At 43.3% G+C, this 18,288-nt stretch overlaps 1 protein-coding gene and 1 long non-coding RNA gene across 3 annotated transcripts in view; one reads left to right on the plus strand and one right to left on the minus strand.

Annotated features, from left to right (window-relative positions):
* The window catches only part of LOC121715131, a 315,706-nt gene that overhangs the window by 7,167 nt on the left and 290,251 nt on the right, over nt 1-18,288 (plus strand). For both annotated transcript variants that reach the window (XM_042100520.1, XM_042100522.1), the window contains exons 6-9: nt 29-202; nt 11,199-11,372; nt 11,823-11,996; nt 18,009-18,182. In XM_042100520.1, coding sequence (XP_041956454.1) covers nt 29-202; nt 11,199-11,372; nt 11,823-11,996; nt 18,009-18,182 — 696 coding nt within the window. The remainder of the gene's footprint in view (nt 1-28; nt 203-11,198; nt 11,373-11,822; nt 11,997-18,008; nt 18,183-18,288) is intronic.
* Nucleotides 187-10,921, minus strand: LOC121715209. The gene is made up of 3 exons (XR_006033563.1): nt 10,833-10,921; nt 8,839-8,841; nt 187-197 (listed from the first exon to the last, which is right to left on the minus strand). It is a non-coding gene; the product is annotated as an uncharacterized LOC121715209 (long non-coding RNA).

Below are 18,288 nucleotides of genomic sequence, written 5' to 3' on the forward strand. Positions count from 1 at the left end.
GTAACGAGTGGAATGTTTTTCCCTTAAGGCTGAACAGTTGTGGGCTCACTGAGAGGAGCTGTGCAGGTCTGGCATCTGTCCTCACCAAAGCATCTTCAAGGCTGAAAGATCTGGACCTCAGTGACAACAATATGGGAGACAGTGGGGTCCAAAAATTATGTTGTGGACTGGGTAACCCAAACTGTGCACTGGAGACACTCAGGTAAGACATTTACACACAAACACTGCATCCAACATTGCATGACCATGCCTACTGAATTTAAACTGATACAGAGCATAGGATTGTAAAATAAATGGGTCTGCTTTAATGTCTTTGAAATGTACATGAATAATAAATAGAAGTATGTGTATACCTACAGTGCCTTTAAAATGTATTCACCCCCTTATAATTTGGTGCTTTTGACAAGAATTTACAAAAAAATATGCCTCTTTAAAGGTGCAGTCAGCAGTTGCACAGGAAGTTGCATTTGGGTCATTCTGTGTCAAATTAAATTAGGAAAAATACTAAATGAGTTTCAAATACAAAACACCGTTTCAGATGTGGCTCAACGTTTGTATACTTAATATTTAGATCCCAAAACTGTAAAATATTTTTGTTAAATTCCAATGTTTTCATAATTTTCTTCACCCTTGATCTTTTTTTAGACTCTCAGAAAGGCGTTATCTTGGAGGCCATGTTTAGGCATTAATATCTTGAAAAGTATTATTCCCAGCCTGCTCAAACTTTGTAAGGTGAAAGACAGACATGTTCTCAGTATGATTAGACCATTAAGAGTTTGTGCTGCATGCCCATTAGTTTTAGATAGGGCCCTACATATCGAACAAAATGCAAAGTTGGTGACATTGAGGGTCTTCTAAACTCAGTTTTTGTATCCATATAGATAGATAGATAGATAGATAGATAGATAGATAGATAGATAGATAGATAGATAGATAGATAGATACTTTATTGATCCCTAGGCGAAATTCAAGGTCACAGTAGCATACAGACAGTGTTGGGAGGGTTACTTTCAAAACGTATTCCGTTACAGAATACAGAATGCATGCCCAAAAATGTAATTTGTAACATATTCCGTTACGTTACTCAATCTGAGTAACGTATTCTGAATACTTAGATTACTTCCGCATTGAATTGCATTTTATAAGTGTAGGAATGAGGCCATCAAATCTTGCTTAGGCCTACTAAAAAGGCCTATTCTGGTGTGTTGTAAATGTAAAGCCAACTAAGCTACCTGATACAACTTTAAAATAGCAAGGTGACCACTAAAACTACAGCAGGCGACTAGGCTAATTAAAACAAACAAAATAAATAGGCTACTTTAAGGGCGTAGCCATAAATTATAATTAAGGTGTGCCTGTGAGATTTTTCGGTGGCATCAACCCAGTGAGGGGCGCATATGACAGGTGGAACGCAAATGACCCGTAAAGGTAAACACTATAGGCTATATCAGTGCTCTCAAAATGAACGTGATCGTGTAATGACAATCAAAAACCGCACGTTAAAATATGCTACTCACAAGAATAATCTTCAGAGGCTGCACCATATAATTCATTTTAAAAAGTAAATGTAGATCTAATTAGAAGAAAAAAAAAATCCATGAAGCTATTTTAAGTTAGAATAAAAAACTTAGAATGCAGTGCCTATTTTAGAGATTGGTTTTATTGTAGGTCTAAATCAACACGTGAACTAGGCTTTGTTTATTGATTAGCAAACTGTGTAACCGATTGGCCGAAGTAGCTTGAGCTATTAATACTTGGGAAAATATCCTTTGAACAGACATCAGGAATTTGCTGTGCAAATAGTCATTTCAGGGTCTCCGATGATGCGTCCATAATGCGTGCTGGCTGTGTTTTGAGGCTAGTGGAAGACGGCGGGGCTTGGATTTAAACATGGAAAGAATTTCATCATAGATTGCTTTCAGGAGCTGCTGGGAAATGGAGTTGCCTTCATTTATTTAGAGAGTGAATACACTTATGAAACAGAGAAGTATCGTCATGTAATCCATTGATTTCAACAATGTAACTATATTCTAAATACCAACTATTTAACTTGTAACTGTATCGGAATACAGTTACTTATAATTTGTATTCTGAATACGTAACGCCGGTACATGTATTCCGTTACTCCCCAACACTGCATACAGACAACATACACACACACACACATTCACTAACAGCAGAAAAAGTAATTATACCGATCAAGGATCAAGAATACTTTTATTGTCATTCATCTTGTAACATGTTGAGCGAAATACAGTACTGAGTTCTCATTAGATCAGGAGGAATTTAGCTCTGAATACAATCTAATAAGTTAAAATCAATAAATAAGTAGCAATATTAAAAATCTAGAGACACTAAAAATACTGAGACAGCAGCATTGGAGTAGCAGCAGATAGTTAAAGTGCAACATATTCAGGGCCTGGTAGGGTCGGCAGTCAGATAGTCTCACAGCAGTATGTGTGTGTGTGTGTGTGTGTGGGGGGGGGGGGTCTGAACCTTCTGGTCCGGATACAGAGAGACCTGTAACACCTCCCGGAAGGGAGTGGGGTGAACATTCTGTGGGGTGAGAACAGTCTTTGATAATGCTGCGCACCTTACGCAAGCATCACTTGCCCTGGATTGCCTCGATGAAGGGGAGTGAAGAAACGGTGATGCGTTGGGCAGTTTTCACCACCCTCTGCAGTGCTTTCCAGCCGGAGGCAGAGCAGTTGCCATACCATACAGTGACACAGTTGGTGAGGATGCCCTCGATGGTAGAGTGGTAGAAGAGGGCTTTGAACCAGATTTTTTTGCCGATTTGGTTCTTTCTGAACAGAAACACCATTTTAACGTTTCCGGTTTTGGTTCCGACCCTAAAATTGATCTTCCCGAACCGGTTAGAACAAAAAAATATTGTTCCTGAACCGGTTAATAACGTTCCATGTCAGCTGTCGGACAAAAATATATGTATGCTTTCAAACTGGCTATTAATAGTCACAATATTGTCTTTTAGACTCTATCCTACAGCAAGGGCAGTCGTGGCCTTGGTTAGCACTCTGGACTTGTAACCGGAGGGTTGCCGGTTCGAGCCCCGACCAGTGGGCCACGGCTGAAGTGCCCTTGAGCAAGGCACCTAACCCCTCACTGCTCCCCAAGCGCCGCTGTTGAAGCAGGCAGCTCACTGCACTGGGATTAGTGTGTGCTTCACCTCACTGTGTGTTCACTGTGTGCTGTTTGTGTTTCACTAATTCACCGATTGGGTTAAATGCAGAGACCAAATTTCCCTCACGGGATCAAAAAAGTATATATACTTATACAAACAATAAAACACTAGGCCTCTGCTTTATACAAACTGCATGGTGTCTTTCTATAGCCTTTGGCCTGAATAATTTCCTGGTCAAATGAAAAATGCTGTCATATATACAGTACAGGGTTTCGAAAAAAAAAATGAAATGTCCGACAAAATTAAATCTCTCCGGTCAAATTGTCCGATTGAAATTGGCTAATAATCCTGTCCCCTAACGCAATCTGATTTTGAGAATAAGCATTGCATACAATAAGCAGCTGCATTTCAAATAGGAAGCGCACGCTTAAAACGACCATGTTAAACAACGAACATGAGTGAGGCGGTTCAAACATGGCCAGGCCCAGGCAGACTAGCCTTAAAAGTTTTTTCACTTACGTCTGAAGCCTCAGATGTCCGGTCAACTCCACCACCAACAGATAAAAAGCAGAAGTGTCGGGCGTATCTGTCGGAATCAGTGACATTGGAATTGGAAGTGGAGTTGCGGGGGGTGCGGCCGCTCCAAGACACTGTCATTCTCCGTGTATACTGGACATGCAAAGTGTTCTTTACCCAAAGCATACAGTAGGCCTATGTGTTATCTGTCTATGATCTGCAGGGTACTGGTCCGCGGATCATTTCTGGCACAATTAAACGGTATCATTGAATCGCGGCCGAAAGAAAAAGAAACTAAACATTTCCCAGAATATGAAACATTTCTTAATTTATTGTTATCAAATAAAGAGGCATAGCATTAGGGGGTAGTGGTGTGAGCACTCATTCTTGTGTGTGCGCATCTGTGTAAGTTAAACAGTCACCACTGGAGATAACGTGGGTAGCAGCAACAAACAACGTCGCCTTTTTAAAACAACGAACGAAGCGGACTCCTTCTGTCCATGAAAAGATACTGGTTAGATCTTGTTAGGCATGTTTAAGTTAGGCTAATGAAAATGTTGCATTTTATGCAGCCTGATTATGTCATTCTTTAAGCTACATAGCCTGTCTCAAGTTTTCCTCAATTTGACTAATTAAGAAGCGATAATAGGATATTTGACCGGCATATCATCAAAATGTCCGGAAAACGAAACCTCTGCCGGTCACTTTGACCGGCACCATTTTTTTCTAGCGGAAACTCTGATACAGTATATTTTGGGTGGATACTGGTGGATTACGTTTTTCCAAATAAATTAATGCTGTAGCCTTAATGTTTTTTCCAACAATGTTTGTCACAGCCTAGTAAAAAGAGAAAACAGGTGAAATGAAATCTTAATAGGCCTTTTGATTGCCTGCTAGTGGCAAGCTCTGTCTGTCTGCAGTCTCCATGCATTCACTGAATGACAGGAGGTGACCCGCACCATTTCATTGAAGACACAAACCTTCCCAGAAACAAAAAAAGAACCGGTATTAACCGGTTACCACTATTTTAAAACATTGTTTCTGTTCCGTAACATAAAAAAATCATAAAGTTTCTGGTTTCGTTTTCGTTCCATGAACCATTTCAAAGCCTTGTGGTAGAAGTTAACCAGTATCTGAGAAGAAAGGTGTACCTTCTTTAGTTTCCTCAGGAAGAAGAGACACTGGTGAGCCTTCTTGATCAGGGTAGAGGTGTTGAGGGTCCAAGAGAGATCCTTAGAGATGTGGACACCCAGAAACTTGAAGCTGGTGACACGCTCCGCCTCAGTCCCGTTGATGAGGATGGGGGTGTGTGTGTCAGCTTTTGACTTCCTGAAGTCACAATGATCTCTTTGGTCTTCTTGGTGTTGAGCCAGGTTGTTGTCAGTGCACCACAATATTAATGCTGGACCGCTTCCCTGTAGGCCTATCTCATCATTGTTGCTGATGAGACCAATCACTGTAGTGTCGTCTGCAAACTTGACGATGGTGTTAGAGCCATGTACAGGTGTGCAGTCATAGGTGAAGAGGGAGTAAAGGAGAGGGCTCAGCACACAGCCCTGTGGTACGCCGGTGTTCAGGGTGAGGGTTGAGGTCTGATTATCTAACCTAACAGACTGAGGTCAGTTGGTTAGGAAGTCCAGAATCCAGTTACAGAGGGAAGTTTTGATGTCCAGTTCACTGAGTTTGGTGATCGATGGCGGATGGTTGGAGGCGATGATGGTGTTGAATGTTGAACTAAAGTCAATTGTCACAAACACCTTGGCTCAAGGGTAAGGACATAGGGAGACTGACACCGTCGGGTAACGTTTAAATAATAAGCTGAAGTTTATTTACAAATATTTATATAAGTCAGTAAGTGGAAGCAACAAAAGATCAAATAAAGTGTCGTGTGTCAGCAATGTGTAGGCTATGTGTAGTGCATAAAGAAAAGGCAATTGGAGTAGCCGCAGCCAGCTCTCAGCAGCGTCAAGCCAGAACAGGACAGAGAGGCTGAATGACAGAGAGTCCATTGACACAGAGCCATGCCCCTCATTAATGGCAATCCACTGGAACACACACTGACAATGGGTCAGAAACGCTTAGGCTGAAACGCGTCTGTGGACATGGCATTAATAAATAAGTAAAGAGAATATACTTGAGAGTGCGTTTTTTCTATTCTAAATCCACTGGAACTCTCCAGCTCCTCCTGCAGGTTGAAAGACAGACATGCCAAACAGGAACAACATGCCTAGTGCTCAGAGGCACCATAAAGGCAGAGGGAGGAAAAGGGGTCACGCCTCACGGCACGGCAAAGCACAATGAACAGCATTTTCACATAGGTGTAGCTTAAGGTGTGACAGGGCGGAGTGAAGTGCCGTAGAGATGGCATCCTCCGTGCTCCTGTTCTGACGGTAGGCAAATTGGAAGGGGTCCAGTGAGGGTGGTAAGCAGATCTTGAGGTGGGCCAGGACCAGCCTCTCGAAGCACTTCATGATGATGGGGGTGAGTGCAACTAGACATCATTAAGGCTCGTTGCAGTGGAGTGTTTTGGCACCGGCACGATGGAGGTGGTTTTAAAGCACGTAGGGACAGCTGCCTGGGCTAGTGACAGGTAAACTATGTCAGTCCAATCCACAGGAGTTTGACATCACTGTTCAGCCATGGCTTCTGATTAGGGAAAGTGGTAATCTGTTTGAGGGTGGTGACACTGTTGAAGTTGATACAGTCCAGAAGGAAGGAGGCAAACACTCTCCAGTCAGTGTTTCCAAAACGCTGCTGAAGTGCCGAGTCAGCTCCCTCTGGTCACACTTTGACAGTCCTCATTGTGGGTTTCACACACATTTCATGAGTGCTGAGTACGTGGGCAGTAGAAACAATGAGGTGGGGGAGGGGAACGTCTTTGTATGCCTCAGCGATGTTAGTGTAGACATGGTCCAAAGTCTTGTCTCTAGTGGGGCATGATACATTTAGATGGAATTTAGGCTGTACAGTCTTTACTTTCAGTCTTTACCCGTGACAATGTAGGCTGCCTTGAGATGCAAAGTTTGTTGTTAAGTATAAGTATATATACTTTTTTGATCCCGTGAGGGAAATTTGGTTGTTTACTGATAGCAGAATGCAGTTCTTTCATGGCAAGCTTAGCGTTAGCATCTGGTATATAGGCAGCCATCACAACAGTAGATGTAAACTCCCTGGGCAGATAGAAAGATCTACACTTCTCGGTGATGGTAGTGTCCGTGCACCAAGTTTTGTTTACATAAATGCACAAACCCCCACCTCTGGTCTTACCGCAGCATCTAGCTAGCTCAATAGGGCTGTTGGGTATTTTGCTGTTAAGCCAAGGTTCTGTGATAATCATGATGTTTCAGTCCATTATCAGTCTGTGTGTGGTGATCTGCAGCCACAGTTCATTAATTTTGTTTCACCAGGGAGCGAACATTGGCTTTGTTTACATTTTCTGGCCCATCTGAGATTCCTTCCAGTCGGTCTGGCGGAGTTCTTAGGTCTCACTGAATTAGCAATCTCTGGGATTACGCTGATAAAGATGTCGGGATTGCAGGAACCGATGTCCAAAAGTTCCTGTCGGGTGTACAATATGTACGCTTATCTGTTTGTACCGAAAATACTTGAAATAAACAAGCATATTACCACTAATTCACAAAATCTGGAGAGACATAGGGCATTGCATCCGCGCTGCCATCTTGGTCATTTAGACCCCTGTTAAAATCCCCAAAGCACAGGAATGCAGAGCACTGAGGAACTCATTGCACCAACGAGGAACCACTGAGGAAAACAGTCTTGAATTAGACCTTGCCTTTATGGCTGGTCTACACAACAGACACTCATCAGAAGACCGCAGTGGGTGATTGGGGCTGTAAAGCTGGATCAATGAGTTGAAATAGCAGGGAGCTGATCCAGTAAACGTCCTCTGGGCCAAGGTGAGAGATCAAAGTTTCAAAGTCAAAGTCAGCTTTATTGTCAATTTCTTCACATGTTCCAGACATACAAAGAGATCGAAATTACGTTTCTCACTATCCCACGGTGAAGACAAGACATATTTTACCAATTTAAGTCCACAGACAAACATAACATTCAAGTAAACAAAAAAGTAAGTAAATAAGAGGGCACATATAATAATGAAAAAAATAAGAGCAGCAAAATTTGGTTGAAATTGTGCATAGACAGTCAATAAAATACTAGTGCAAAGTCAGGCCAATAAAAGGCTTGTGTAGTTCTGTTTGACCTAAGTAAGAAAGAAAGTGACATAGTGGTGCAAGTTATGTAAGAGCAGCAGATGTGTTGTGTTTTCAGGACAACAACAAGTTGTAAAGTGTACAAGTGTGCAAGTGTGCAAGTGGAGTAGTGCACGCGGCCATTGTGGGTCCAATGTCCAGGATGTTATGTAGCTGAGGGTGGAGGGGGGAGAGGAGGGAGAGAGTTCAGCATCCTTACAGCTTGGTGTATGAAGCTGTTGGTGAGTCTGGTAGTGCGGGAGCGCAGGCTTTTTTAGATTTACATGTAATGCTGGCCACTATAGGAAGCCAATGAAGAGTAACTAAGAGAGGAGTTACATGTGTCCTTTTTGGCTGATTAAAGACCAGGGGCCAAAGGTTCAAAGACTTGCGTTGAATTCATACTAAAACAGTATGTACGTGCAAACCTGGAAAGTAGCGTACTCACAGAACAAAAATCTGATGCATGAAACTCTGCTCACGCAGCATTCCACACAGCTTTTCTTTGTAAATCCCAATTAACGTGAAATTAAGCGCACATGCACAAGCACTACACTCCACCCTAAATCACACTCATTTTAATATGCTTACTAGAAGGCCTTTCGAGAGCACAGCCTTTGCGAAGACAAAATGGCTGCAATACTAATTACAATGAAGAATAAATGATGAATCCATCCTTTCGAACCTGCTCCAAAATGTAATAATTGAAATCAGCAAATTAAAAAAAAAGTTTATTTACACCAAATTCAAGGTGAAAGTGCTCCTTTCCGACCAAATTGCAAGAATCTTACGTTTATCATCCATAGGCTAATTAAAAAAACAGTAGGAGTGGCAGAGTGGGGTGGTGGCTGTTAGGGTCCGAGACTGCGGCCGATCCGACCCTGCGCCAGATTTAAAGCAGTCAGGGGGCGACTGGAATGTGAAGAGGGGGCGTTGGCAAAAACCTGCATGCAGCGTGCAGTTGTACACCTACTAGCAATTACCTGATGCTGTGCTATCTCACACACACACACACACACTGCACCAGTAGTGCTATCTCACACATACACACACACACAGAACTGCACCAGTAGTGCTATCACACACATACACACACACAGAACTGCACCAGTAGTGCTATCACACACATACACACACACTGCACCAGTAGTGCTATCACACACATACACACACACAGAACTGCACCAGTAGTGCTATCACACACATACACACGCACAGAACTGCACCAGTAGTGCTATCACACACATACACACACACGCACTGCACCAGTAGTGCTATCACACACATACACACGCACTGCACCAGTAGTGCTATCACACACATACACACACACAGAACTGCACCAGTAGTGCTATCACACACATACACACACACAGAACTGCACCAGTAGTGCTATCTCACACATACAGACGCACAGAACTGCACCAGTAGTGCTATCACACACATACACACACACAGAACTGCACCAGTAGTGCTATCACACACATACACACACACTGCACCAGTAGTGCTATCACACACATACACACGCACTGCACCAGTAGTGCTATCACACACATACACACGCACAGAACTGCACCAGTAGTGCTATCACACACATACACACACACGCACAGAACTGCACCAGTAGTGCTATCACACACATACACACACACAGAACTGCACCAGTAGTGCTATCACACACATACACACACACGCACTGCACCAGTAGTGCTATCACACACATACACACGCACTGCACCAGTAGTGCTATCACACACATACACACACACAGAACTGCACCAGTAGTGCTATCACACACATACACACACACAGAACTGCACCAGTAGTGCTATCTCACACATACAGACGCACAGAACTGCACCAGTAGTGCTATCACACACATACACACACACAGAACTGCACCAGTAGTGCTATCACACACATACACACACACAGAACTGCACCAGTAGTGCTATCACACACATACACACACACTGCACCAGTAGTGCTATCACACACATACACACACACGCACTGCACCAGTAGTGCTATCACACACATACACACGCACTGCACCAGTAGTGCTATCACACACATACACACGGACACAGAGCACCAGTAGTGCTATCACACACATACACACACACAGAACTGCACCAGTAGTGCTATCTCACACATACACACACACAGAACTGCACCAGTAGTGCCATCACACACATACACACACACAGAACTGCACCAGTAGTGCTATCACACACATACACACGCACTGCACCAGTAGTGCTATCACACACATACACACGGACACAGAGCACCAGTAGTGCTATCACACACATACACACGCACTGCACCAGTAGTGCTATCACACACATACACACGCACAGAACTGCACCAGTAGTGCTATCACACACATACACACACACAGAACTGCACCAGTAGTGCCATCACACACATACACACGCAGAGCTGGTGAGGTGTCTAGCAGTGGAGGTGAGGTGTCTCCTGGGCACGGGATTAGGACATCATCATCTGGCTGAAACTGGAAAAGGAAAGTTCATATAGTTAAATGACTAAAGAAAGAGCTCAGGTATAATGCACAGGCACCTTCCCTGCACCTGCACCATGCACACATTTGCACACACACACACACACACACACACACACACACACACACACACACACACACACACACACACATACACACATACACACACACACACACACACACACACACACAAGGGCAGTTCAGCCATGCCTACTGGTCGGGGTTCGAACCGGCAACCCTCCGGTCTGAAGCGCTAACCAGTAGGCCAGGGCTGCCCCAGTTAGCTGTAGTCTTTGCAATATATTCAAAACACTCGCACAGACACACACACACACAGACAGACACTGTGCACACATTATTTGTAATATACACACAATCTTATTTAACAGATAATTGTCAATTTGACAGATTAAGTATTTACCCTACTTCTCTCTACAGCCTGTCATACTGCAGTTTTGGAGAGGAAGGCTTCAGAGCTCTTGCATCAGCACTGAGATCAAACCCCTCACACATGAGAGAGCTGTGGCTGAGTTTTAATAAAGCAGGAGACTCAGGAGTCTCACTATGTCTCTCTCTCTCGCTCTATCTCTCTCTCTCTCTTGCAGTATCATTCACACACACACACACACACACACACACACACACACACACACACATTTTTATACCGTTAACCAATTTAGAGTTTTGCAGGGGGAAAGCTAATCTAAAAAGTTGTTGCCTAGAAAACCTTTACGCGCACATTACTTGGGAAACTAAATATTGTGTATTTATGGTGCATTGACTAAGAAATCTTTCCTTCTAGGCTGTCTGACTGCAGTATCACAGAGAAGGGCTATTCTGGTCTGGCTTCAGCCCTGAGGGTAAATCCCAAATACCTCAGAGATCTTGATCTCAGAGGAAATGATCCAGGGAAATCTGGAGTCAAACTGCTTTTAGACCTAAAGGAGGATCCACAATATACACTGAGAAATGTCCAGTAAGTATATTTCTGGAAAACAGTGGACAGTCCAGTTGTGTGTCAAAGACTGTGAAAGGCCTCACATACTGTAGAGATCTTCAATGAAACGGAGGAAGTTTCTAGACTGCTTGAAGTTGATTTTTTCTTGTGGGGGAAACACCGTCTGTAGAGATTCAGTTGGTCTCTAATAACTAGAAATGAACTTCATATTTGAATGGACCACCAGATCAGCTAAATCCTGCAGAGAAAACTGAACCCGTAAGATTTAAAGCTGCAGCACCAGACCAATCAGTTACAATAACACAGAAATGGGTAGCAATACATCCTTTCCCCTGAAAACAGCATATGTAGCAGGTCATCATTTCATTATTGCTGACTGGCCTGATTTGCCAAAGTCTTGGAGTCTTTTTATGCCCACATCAGTGACCAGGTGAGATAAAGGGTTTGTTGTCCTCCTTGTTTGTCCAGGTTCCTGAAAAGTAGTGCTGCTGAGGAAGCCTGTGCTGCTGTGGCTTCAGCTGTGGGTTCAAACCCCTTACTCATGACTACCCTGAATCTGAGTAATCACATACCAGGAGACTTGGGAGTGACTCAGCTGTGTGCTTTACTGCAGGATCCCCACTGCACACTGCAGACATTACGGTTAGTGGATGTTGTTGCATTCACATAAAAGAGCTGTGGTTAAGGTGGTGTTCTGTGATGATGTTATAAAATCAGTTATTGTTTTCTTAATTACATTAACATTACACTAGAAATATCTGAAATTAATTCTATTTCCTTTTTTTGTTCCATATGGAAGTGCAGTTTTGTGAAATGTGTTGTGTGATCACTACAGTGAGGCTGTTTCATTGTAAGATGCTCTGATGTTTCTAAGCAATGATAATGCAGTGAATGGACATAAGCTTCACACTGGCACATGACATCACATTTCAGTAGGGTAGGAATTTCACGGCGGCCACGTCGTTGCCCCATGCGTTGGCCATGATGCTCCTTTGAAAATCAGAGGTTTACAGGCCACTGTGGCCTTGGTGCCCCCTTCTTTCAATATTCTGCTTTGCGTCCGACTAATAGCCCTCCGACTTTATTTAGCCTATGGCCTGTCAAAATAATTTTAGCAATCACAGCGCAAATTAATTTAGTCTTTTACGCAGTGGAGAAAGTGACAGTGCATGGCAAGAAAAAAAGTGCGTCCAAATTCACCCATTCTTCACAGTTGAACTACTCCTGAAACAGCCTACTCATCACACAGACATCAAAAGTATAACATCACATAAACGAGCTTTTCCTCAGCTTTTAAATGATGTTAGCCACTAATTGCTGTGGTGAACGGTTCGCGAGAAAAGTAAATAAAATGATTTCGTTTAATCATAATTCTACATAATGTTCTGCGCCCATCTCCCTAACCATTCATCTCGGTGGAATACTTCACGAACCCTTCGTTCAACCCAGGAGAAAATATATATAGCAATAAACAGCAGACCTTACCGACCACAAAGGTGTAAAGCAGTCCCCTGTACAGTTAGCCGTTCCAGAGTAATCCGGTTTTGAAGTTTCACAATGTGTTTAAATTGTTCTACATGTTTTCATAACAGGCCAAATACAAAATAAATGTTACAAATATTGCCTAGATATCAGTAAATATTAAAATCAGAGGATATACAGCTGACTAAGAGTTTGTGAAAGTAGCCTTAATGATCACAAAATGCTAAGCATGCATCTAGGCTATTTGAGTTTCTTAAAGCTGAGCTGTGCCTAAATTGTTCAAAACATGATTTCATAACAGGCCAAATATAAAATAAATGTTTAATATAGCCTAGATATCTGTAAATATTAGATGATCAGATGATGTACAGTTCTATGTAATGTGTCATGTTTCATGTTTTTTTTTTCATACAGTGATACAGGTCTACTGCTGTGAATAGACTAAATACAGCTTTGATCATTTTGCCTAATACTATATAGTTAACTTTAGCCTTGGTGCCATGACATGCGGCTTTTGTGCCCCCCAACCAAATATGCCCAACTGAAGGCCAAGTGGCCTTGCCCCTAAAATGGTGAAATTCCAAGCCTGGTTGTTATACAGTATATGGTACTTCACAGTAGTCTTTGCAGTGTGTTCAAAACAGTTATGTGCGCACGCAAACTCACACACACACACACACACACACACTTGCTCACACACAGACACACACACGCCTGTGACTCACTCACTCGGTCACTCTCTCTCACACACACACAAACACACACACGCACGCACACACACACACACACACACACACATACTAACTCTTTCGTATGTCAAATTTGGTGATCTTAACTCCACACATGCACACTCACACACATACGCACACACACACACACAGTGCAGTTTGGTGAAATGTATAGAGTGTTGTGTGATCACTACAGTGAGGCTGTTTCATTGTAAGATGCTCTGATGTTTCAGTAATGATAATGCAGTGAATGGACATAAGCTTCACACTGGCACATGACATCACATTTCAGAAACTGTTGTATGTACAGTATATGGTACTTCACAGTAGTCTTTGCAGTGTGTTCAAAGCAGTTCTGTGCGCACACAAACACACACACACACACACACACACACACACACACACACACACACACACACACACACACACACACACACACACACACAAACAAACCATTGTTTTAAAACAATTCACACATGCTTTGACAGTAATATGTGACTGTAAGCAAGGAATTTATGGTGAAAAAAGCTCTTTCTCTCACACAGAAACACACACCGTGGCCCACTGGTTAGCACTCTGGACTTGTAACCGGACGGTTGCCGGTTCGAGCCCCGACCAGTGGGCCGCAGCTGAAGTGCCCTTGAGCAAGGCACCTAACCCCTCACTGCTCCCCGAGCACCGCTGTGGTTGCAGGCAGCTCACTGCGCCGGGATTAGTGTGTGCTTCACCTCACTGTGTGCTGTGTTTCACTAATTCACGGATTGGGTTAAATGCAGAGACCAAATTTCCCTCACGGGATCAAAAGAGTATATATATGTGACAGGGCCCTCAGGTTTATCCAACTAAATGGATGAGGACAGAGGCAGTAGTATAAACAATGTTATATTTATTATTTCTTTTCTTTGTTTAAAACGGATGGCAGGGGCGTACAGTAGGTAAATCCGATAAAAACAAAATCACAATACACAACACAAAATAATCAAAGAAAACAAAATGTAATACACATAACCATAAATTAAATGCCCAGTGGATTGGTGGCTGCTACACGGCCTGAATTAACACAGGTACAGTAACCCTCGGATGGCTGCCCAGCCCCAAAAGTGATCTATGGCCATACACACACACAAACACAAGTGTAACACTCAAGCTTTCTAAATACAACCCAAACGAGTATAAATAGGTGTTCAGTACACGCTCAACCACTAGAATGTGCCCTCACCGCAAACTAGGGGAAGGCGGCAGTCCTAGAGTACCTTAACTGTGTTACCTGATAGACCTAGCAGGCCATACTAGCAAACAGGGGGAAGGAGGGGGCATTCAATAAAGGAAACAATACAAGACAAAACAAAAACAAGACAAACACGCTATTCAGCGCCAGTGGAGTGCTACCGATACAGCTATAATGAATAGCAGAAGCTATAATGAACTAATACTACCTGGGACATAGACCCCTATGGCCCAAGAGTAACAGTCTACTGTGTGGAGAAACTAGGTTGGGAGTCACAAAGAACTCAATATGAACTAATACCACCTGGGGCATAGATAGACCCCTATGCCCCAGGAGTAACAGTCTCCCGTGTGGATAAGCTAAGTCAGGGGTTACAAGAACCCATTAAAAACTAATAGTGCCGGGGGGAGGGATAAGTCTCAATAGCCTCGGAGTAACAGTCTGAAATCGCTAACTGGCTGCTAATATGAGCTCAGGGATGGCAACAGCACTACACCTTGTCGTGTAACAGACCCTGGCAAACAGTGTAAATGCACCAGTGTATCACACTCAGACAAGCATACAACACAAAGAAAATAAACCAACACAAACAAGCATACCGTACATCCAACTTTGACGTGCTGTTAGTTTAACACTGACTAATACCAAAAGAAACTCTAATGGGGGAAAACAGTGGTCAAACTGTGATAGACAGCCAGCTGTGATCTCGGCCTTTTCCACAATGCGAGCTAGCCCAGGGGAACAGGAGCAGAGGAGGGAAGTGTGTCAGCTCCACGTTCAGCATTCGCATTGGTAGTCACAGGGAAACAGGAGTAGGGAGGAGATGACAGTCCAGACCACAACGAGGGAGTTGTTCGCAACCAAAACCCAGCATGAAGTGCGCGGTTTGTACCGACCAGCGACAAGCAACTTGCGTACCAAACAATTTGGGAGAGCTTCTTTTGTGTTTGTCGGGAAGGAAGTTACGTACCCATGACCCCCAGCCCGCACGCCCAGGTGATTGCAATTAGTCGTGATCCCATGCCGTCACACGGCATCACATGCCGTTTCGCACTCTACAACATACGGAAAATCAGGACTTACTTGACTCAAGATGCTACCCAACTTCTGGTTCAGGCAATAGTCATCTCACGACTCGACTACTGCAATGCCCTCCTGACAGGTCTCCCAGCCTGCGCAGTGAAACCACTTCAGATGATCCAGAACGCGGCGGCGCGCCTGGTCTACAACCAACCCAAAAGGGCACATGTTACCCCGCTGCTCATCCAGCTACACTGGCTACCTATGGCGGCCCGCATCAAATTCAAGTCTCTAACGCTTGCCTACAAAGTAGTCTCCGGTTCTGCTCCCACCTACTTGAATGCCCTCATACAGACTTACACTACCTCCAGACCGCTGCGCTCCTCTGACGAACGACGTCTAGCTCTACCACCGGTACGCTCAAACCAATCCAAACTTTTCTCATCTGTTGTTCCTCGTTGGTGGAACACACTGCCAGTTCCTACAAGGGCAGGGACATCCTTTTCCACTTTCAAAAAACTCCTGAAGACCCAGCTCTTTAGAGAACATCTACTCTCATAGCAACACTTACAACAAGTCTTACTGATCCTAGCACTCACCAGCCGTTTTAAACTGACAAGTAACTGTTAAAAACAGCACTCACCGACGCACTTATTCTTACTGTACTCTAATGTTTTTTTAAACTGTCCTAAAATTGTGAGAATTGTTCTAAAACTTACTGTTTACCATGTTGTTAGTCGCTTTGGTTAAAAAAGCGTCAGCCAAATGTAATGTAATGTAATGTAATGTAATGTAATCCTGACCTGATCACATATACTTATACACACATATGGACTCATTCACATGTAACGGGTCACTCACTCAGTCAAACACACACACACACACACACACACACAAACTCTTTCATTTGTCAAGTTTGGTGATCTTACAGTAACTCCACACATACACCCTCACACACATACGCACACTATTCTATGTCCTTGCAGTTTTGTGAAATGTATGTATACATTAGATTGTTGTGTGTTGAGCCGACTCCCTTTCATCCAGCGACCCTATTTCAGTGATTTAGGGCCATTGCTGTAGGCTGAATCAGTTTTCTTTCATTACCTGCTGAATGAGAGTGTTGAGATGATTGTAGTTTTGACCTTTTTGTTGTCTGTGAAAGGATGGGCTGAGGATCAGAAATGGATGTGAACATTGTCACATTGGGATGTTTATATCCAGAACTGACATTGGGTCTCCAATTTAGGACATTGTATAGTCTAATCTTCTGCTACTTAACATATTCCTCTGGCCCCTTGGAGCATTAACCGAAGTTTATCACATCATATGGCCGATTATGAAGATGCTATCTGCCTGTTAGCACAACACTGTGTGTTGGTTAGCTTGTTACCGTGACGATATACTGTATGTTTAAGGTCTCTTCCACATTAGTAAGTGACTGACCAATCTGGGTGCGTTTTGAGATGCCTGATGAAATTAGACATTGTTGAACCGGCATCATTTATCCTGGTGCCACACACCTGGCATGTAGCTGTTCGCTTATTTCCACTGTGCACAAAGTTATTGTAACAGAAAGTTTATTAATGATAAAAGGCACTACTCCGGGAGGGCTAGTGGTCACCATGGTCACTGCATTTGTTTATCTGTGAGTGCGCACATAGCGCATGCGTTACGTTGCACATTATGGCAAAGGGGACATGCAGCTCATCATACGTTTCCCAAAGTACATGCACTAATAAAATAAAATAGCAATACATGCGTAAATCTCCATAAAAAGCAATAACTGCATGATACAGCAATACAGCTTGTACACGAGTCTCGAAGCTCGAGTCCGAGTCAAGTCAGAAGTCTTTTGAGTGGAATCGCAAGTCAACTGTTTTTGCGACTTAAGTGCTACTCGACACATACACACACACACACACACACACACACACACACACACACACACCACTGACACCACTGACACACTCACTTACTCTGTGTGGGGTGAGGGAGTGAATGACAAACGCAACACACACACACAGTTACTACCTCACACACACACACACACACACACACACACACACACACACATCCCTGTGTACAAATTATTTATACACACAACCGTATTTAACACATTATTGTAAGGTGTCCGTAATGTTGATTGTCCAAAAAGAAATGAAGATGTAGTATTTCTCCTGCTTCTCTCTACAGTCTGTCATACTGCAGTATTGGAGAGGAAGGCTTCAGAGCTCTTGCATCAGCACTGAGATCAAACCCCTCACACATGAGAGAGCTGCAGCTGAGTGGGAATAAAGCAGGAGACTCAGGAGTGAAGCATCTTTCTTCTCTTCTGGAGGATCCCAACTGTAAACTGGAGACACTACAGTGAGTATCACAAGACCAAATGCTGAGTTGCTGTTTTTTCTCTCTTTTTCTCACACAACAACAAGTATTTATTCATTCACATGAAATCGGTTAATGTTATTCTTAA

This window comes from Alosa sapidissima, chromosome 8 (assembly GCF_018492685.1).
Source record: "Alosa sapidissima isolate fAloSap1 chromosome 8, fAloSap1.pri, whole genome shotgun sequence".
NCBI lineage: Eukaryota > Metazoa > Chordata > Actinopteri > Clupeiformes > Clupeidae > Alosa > Alosa sapidissima.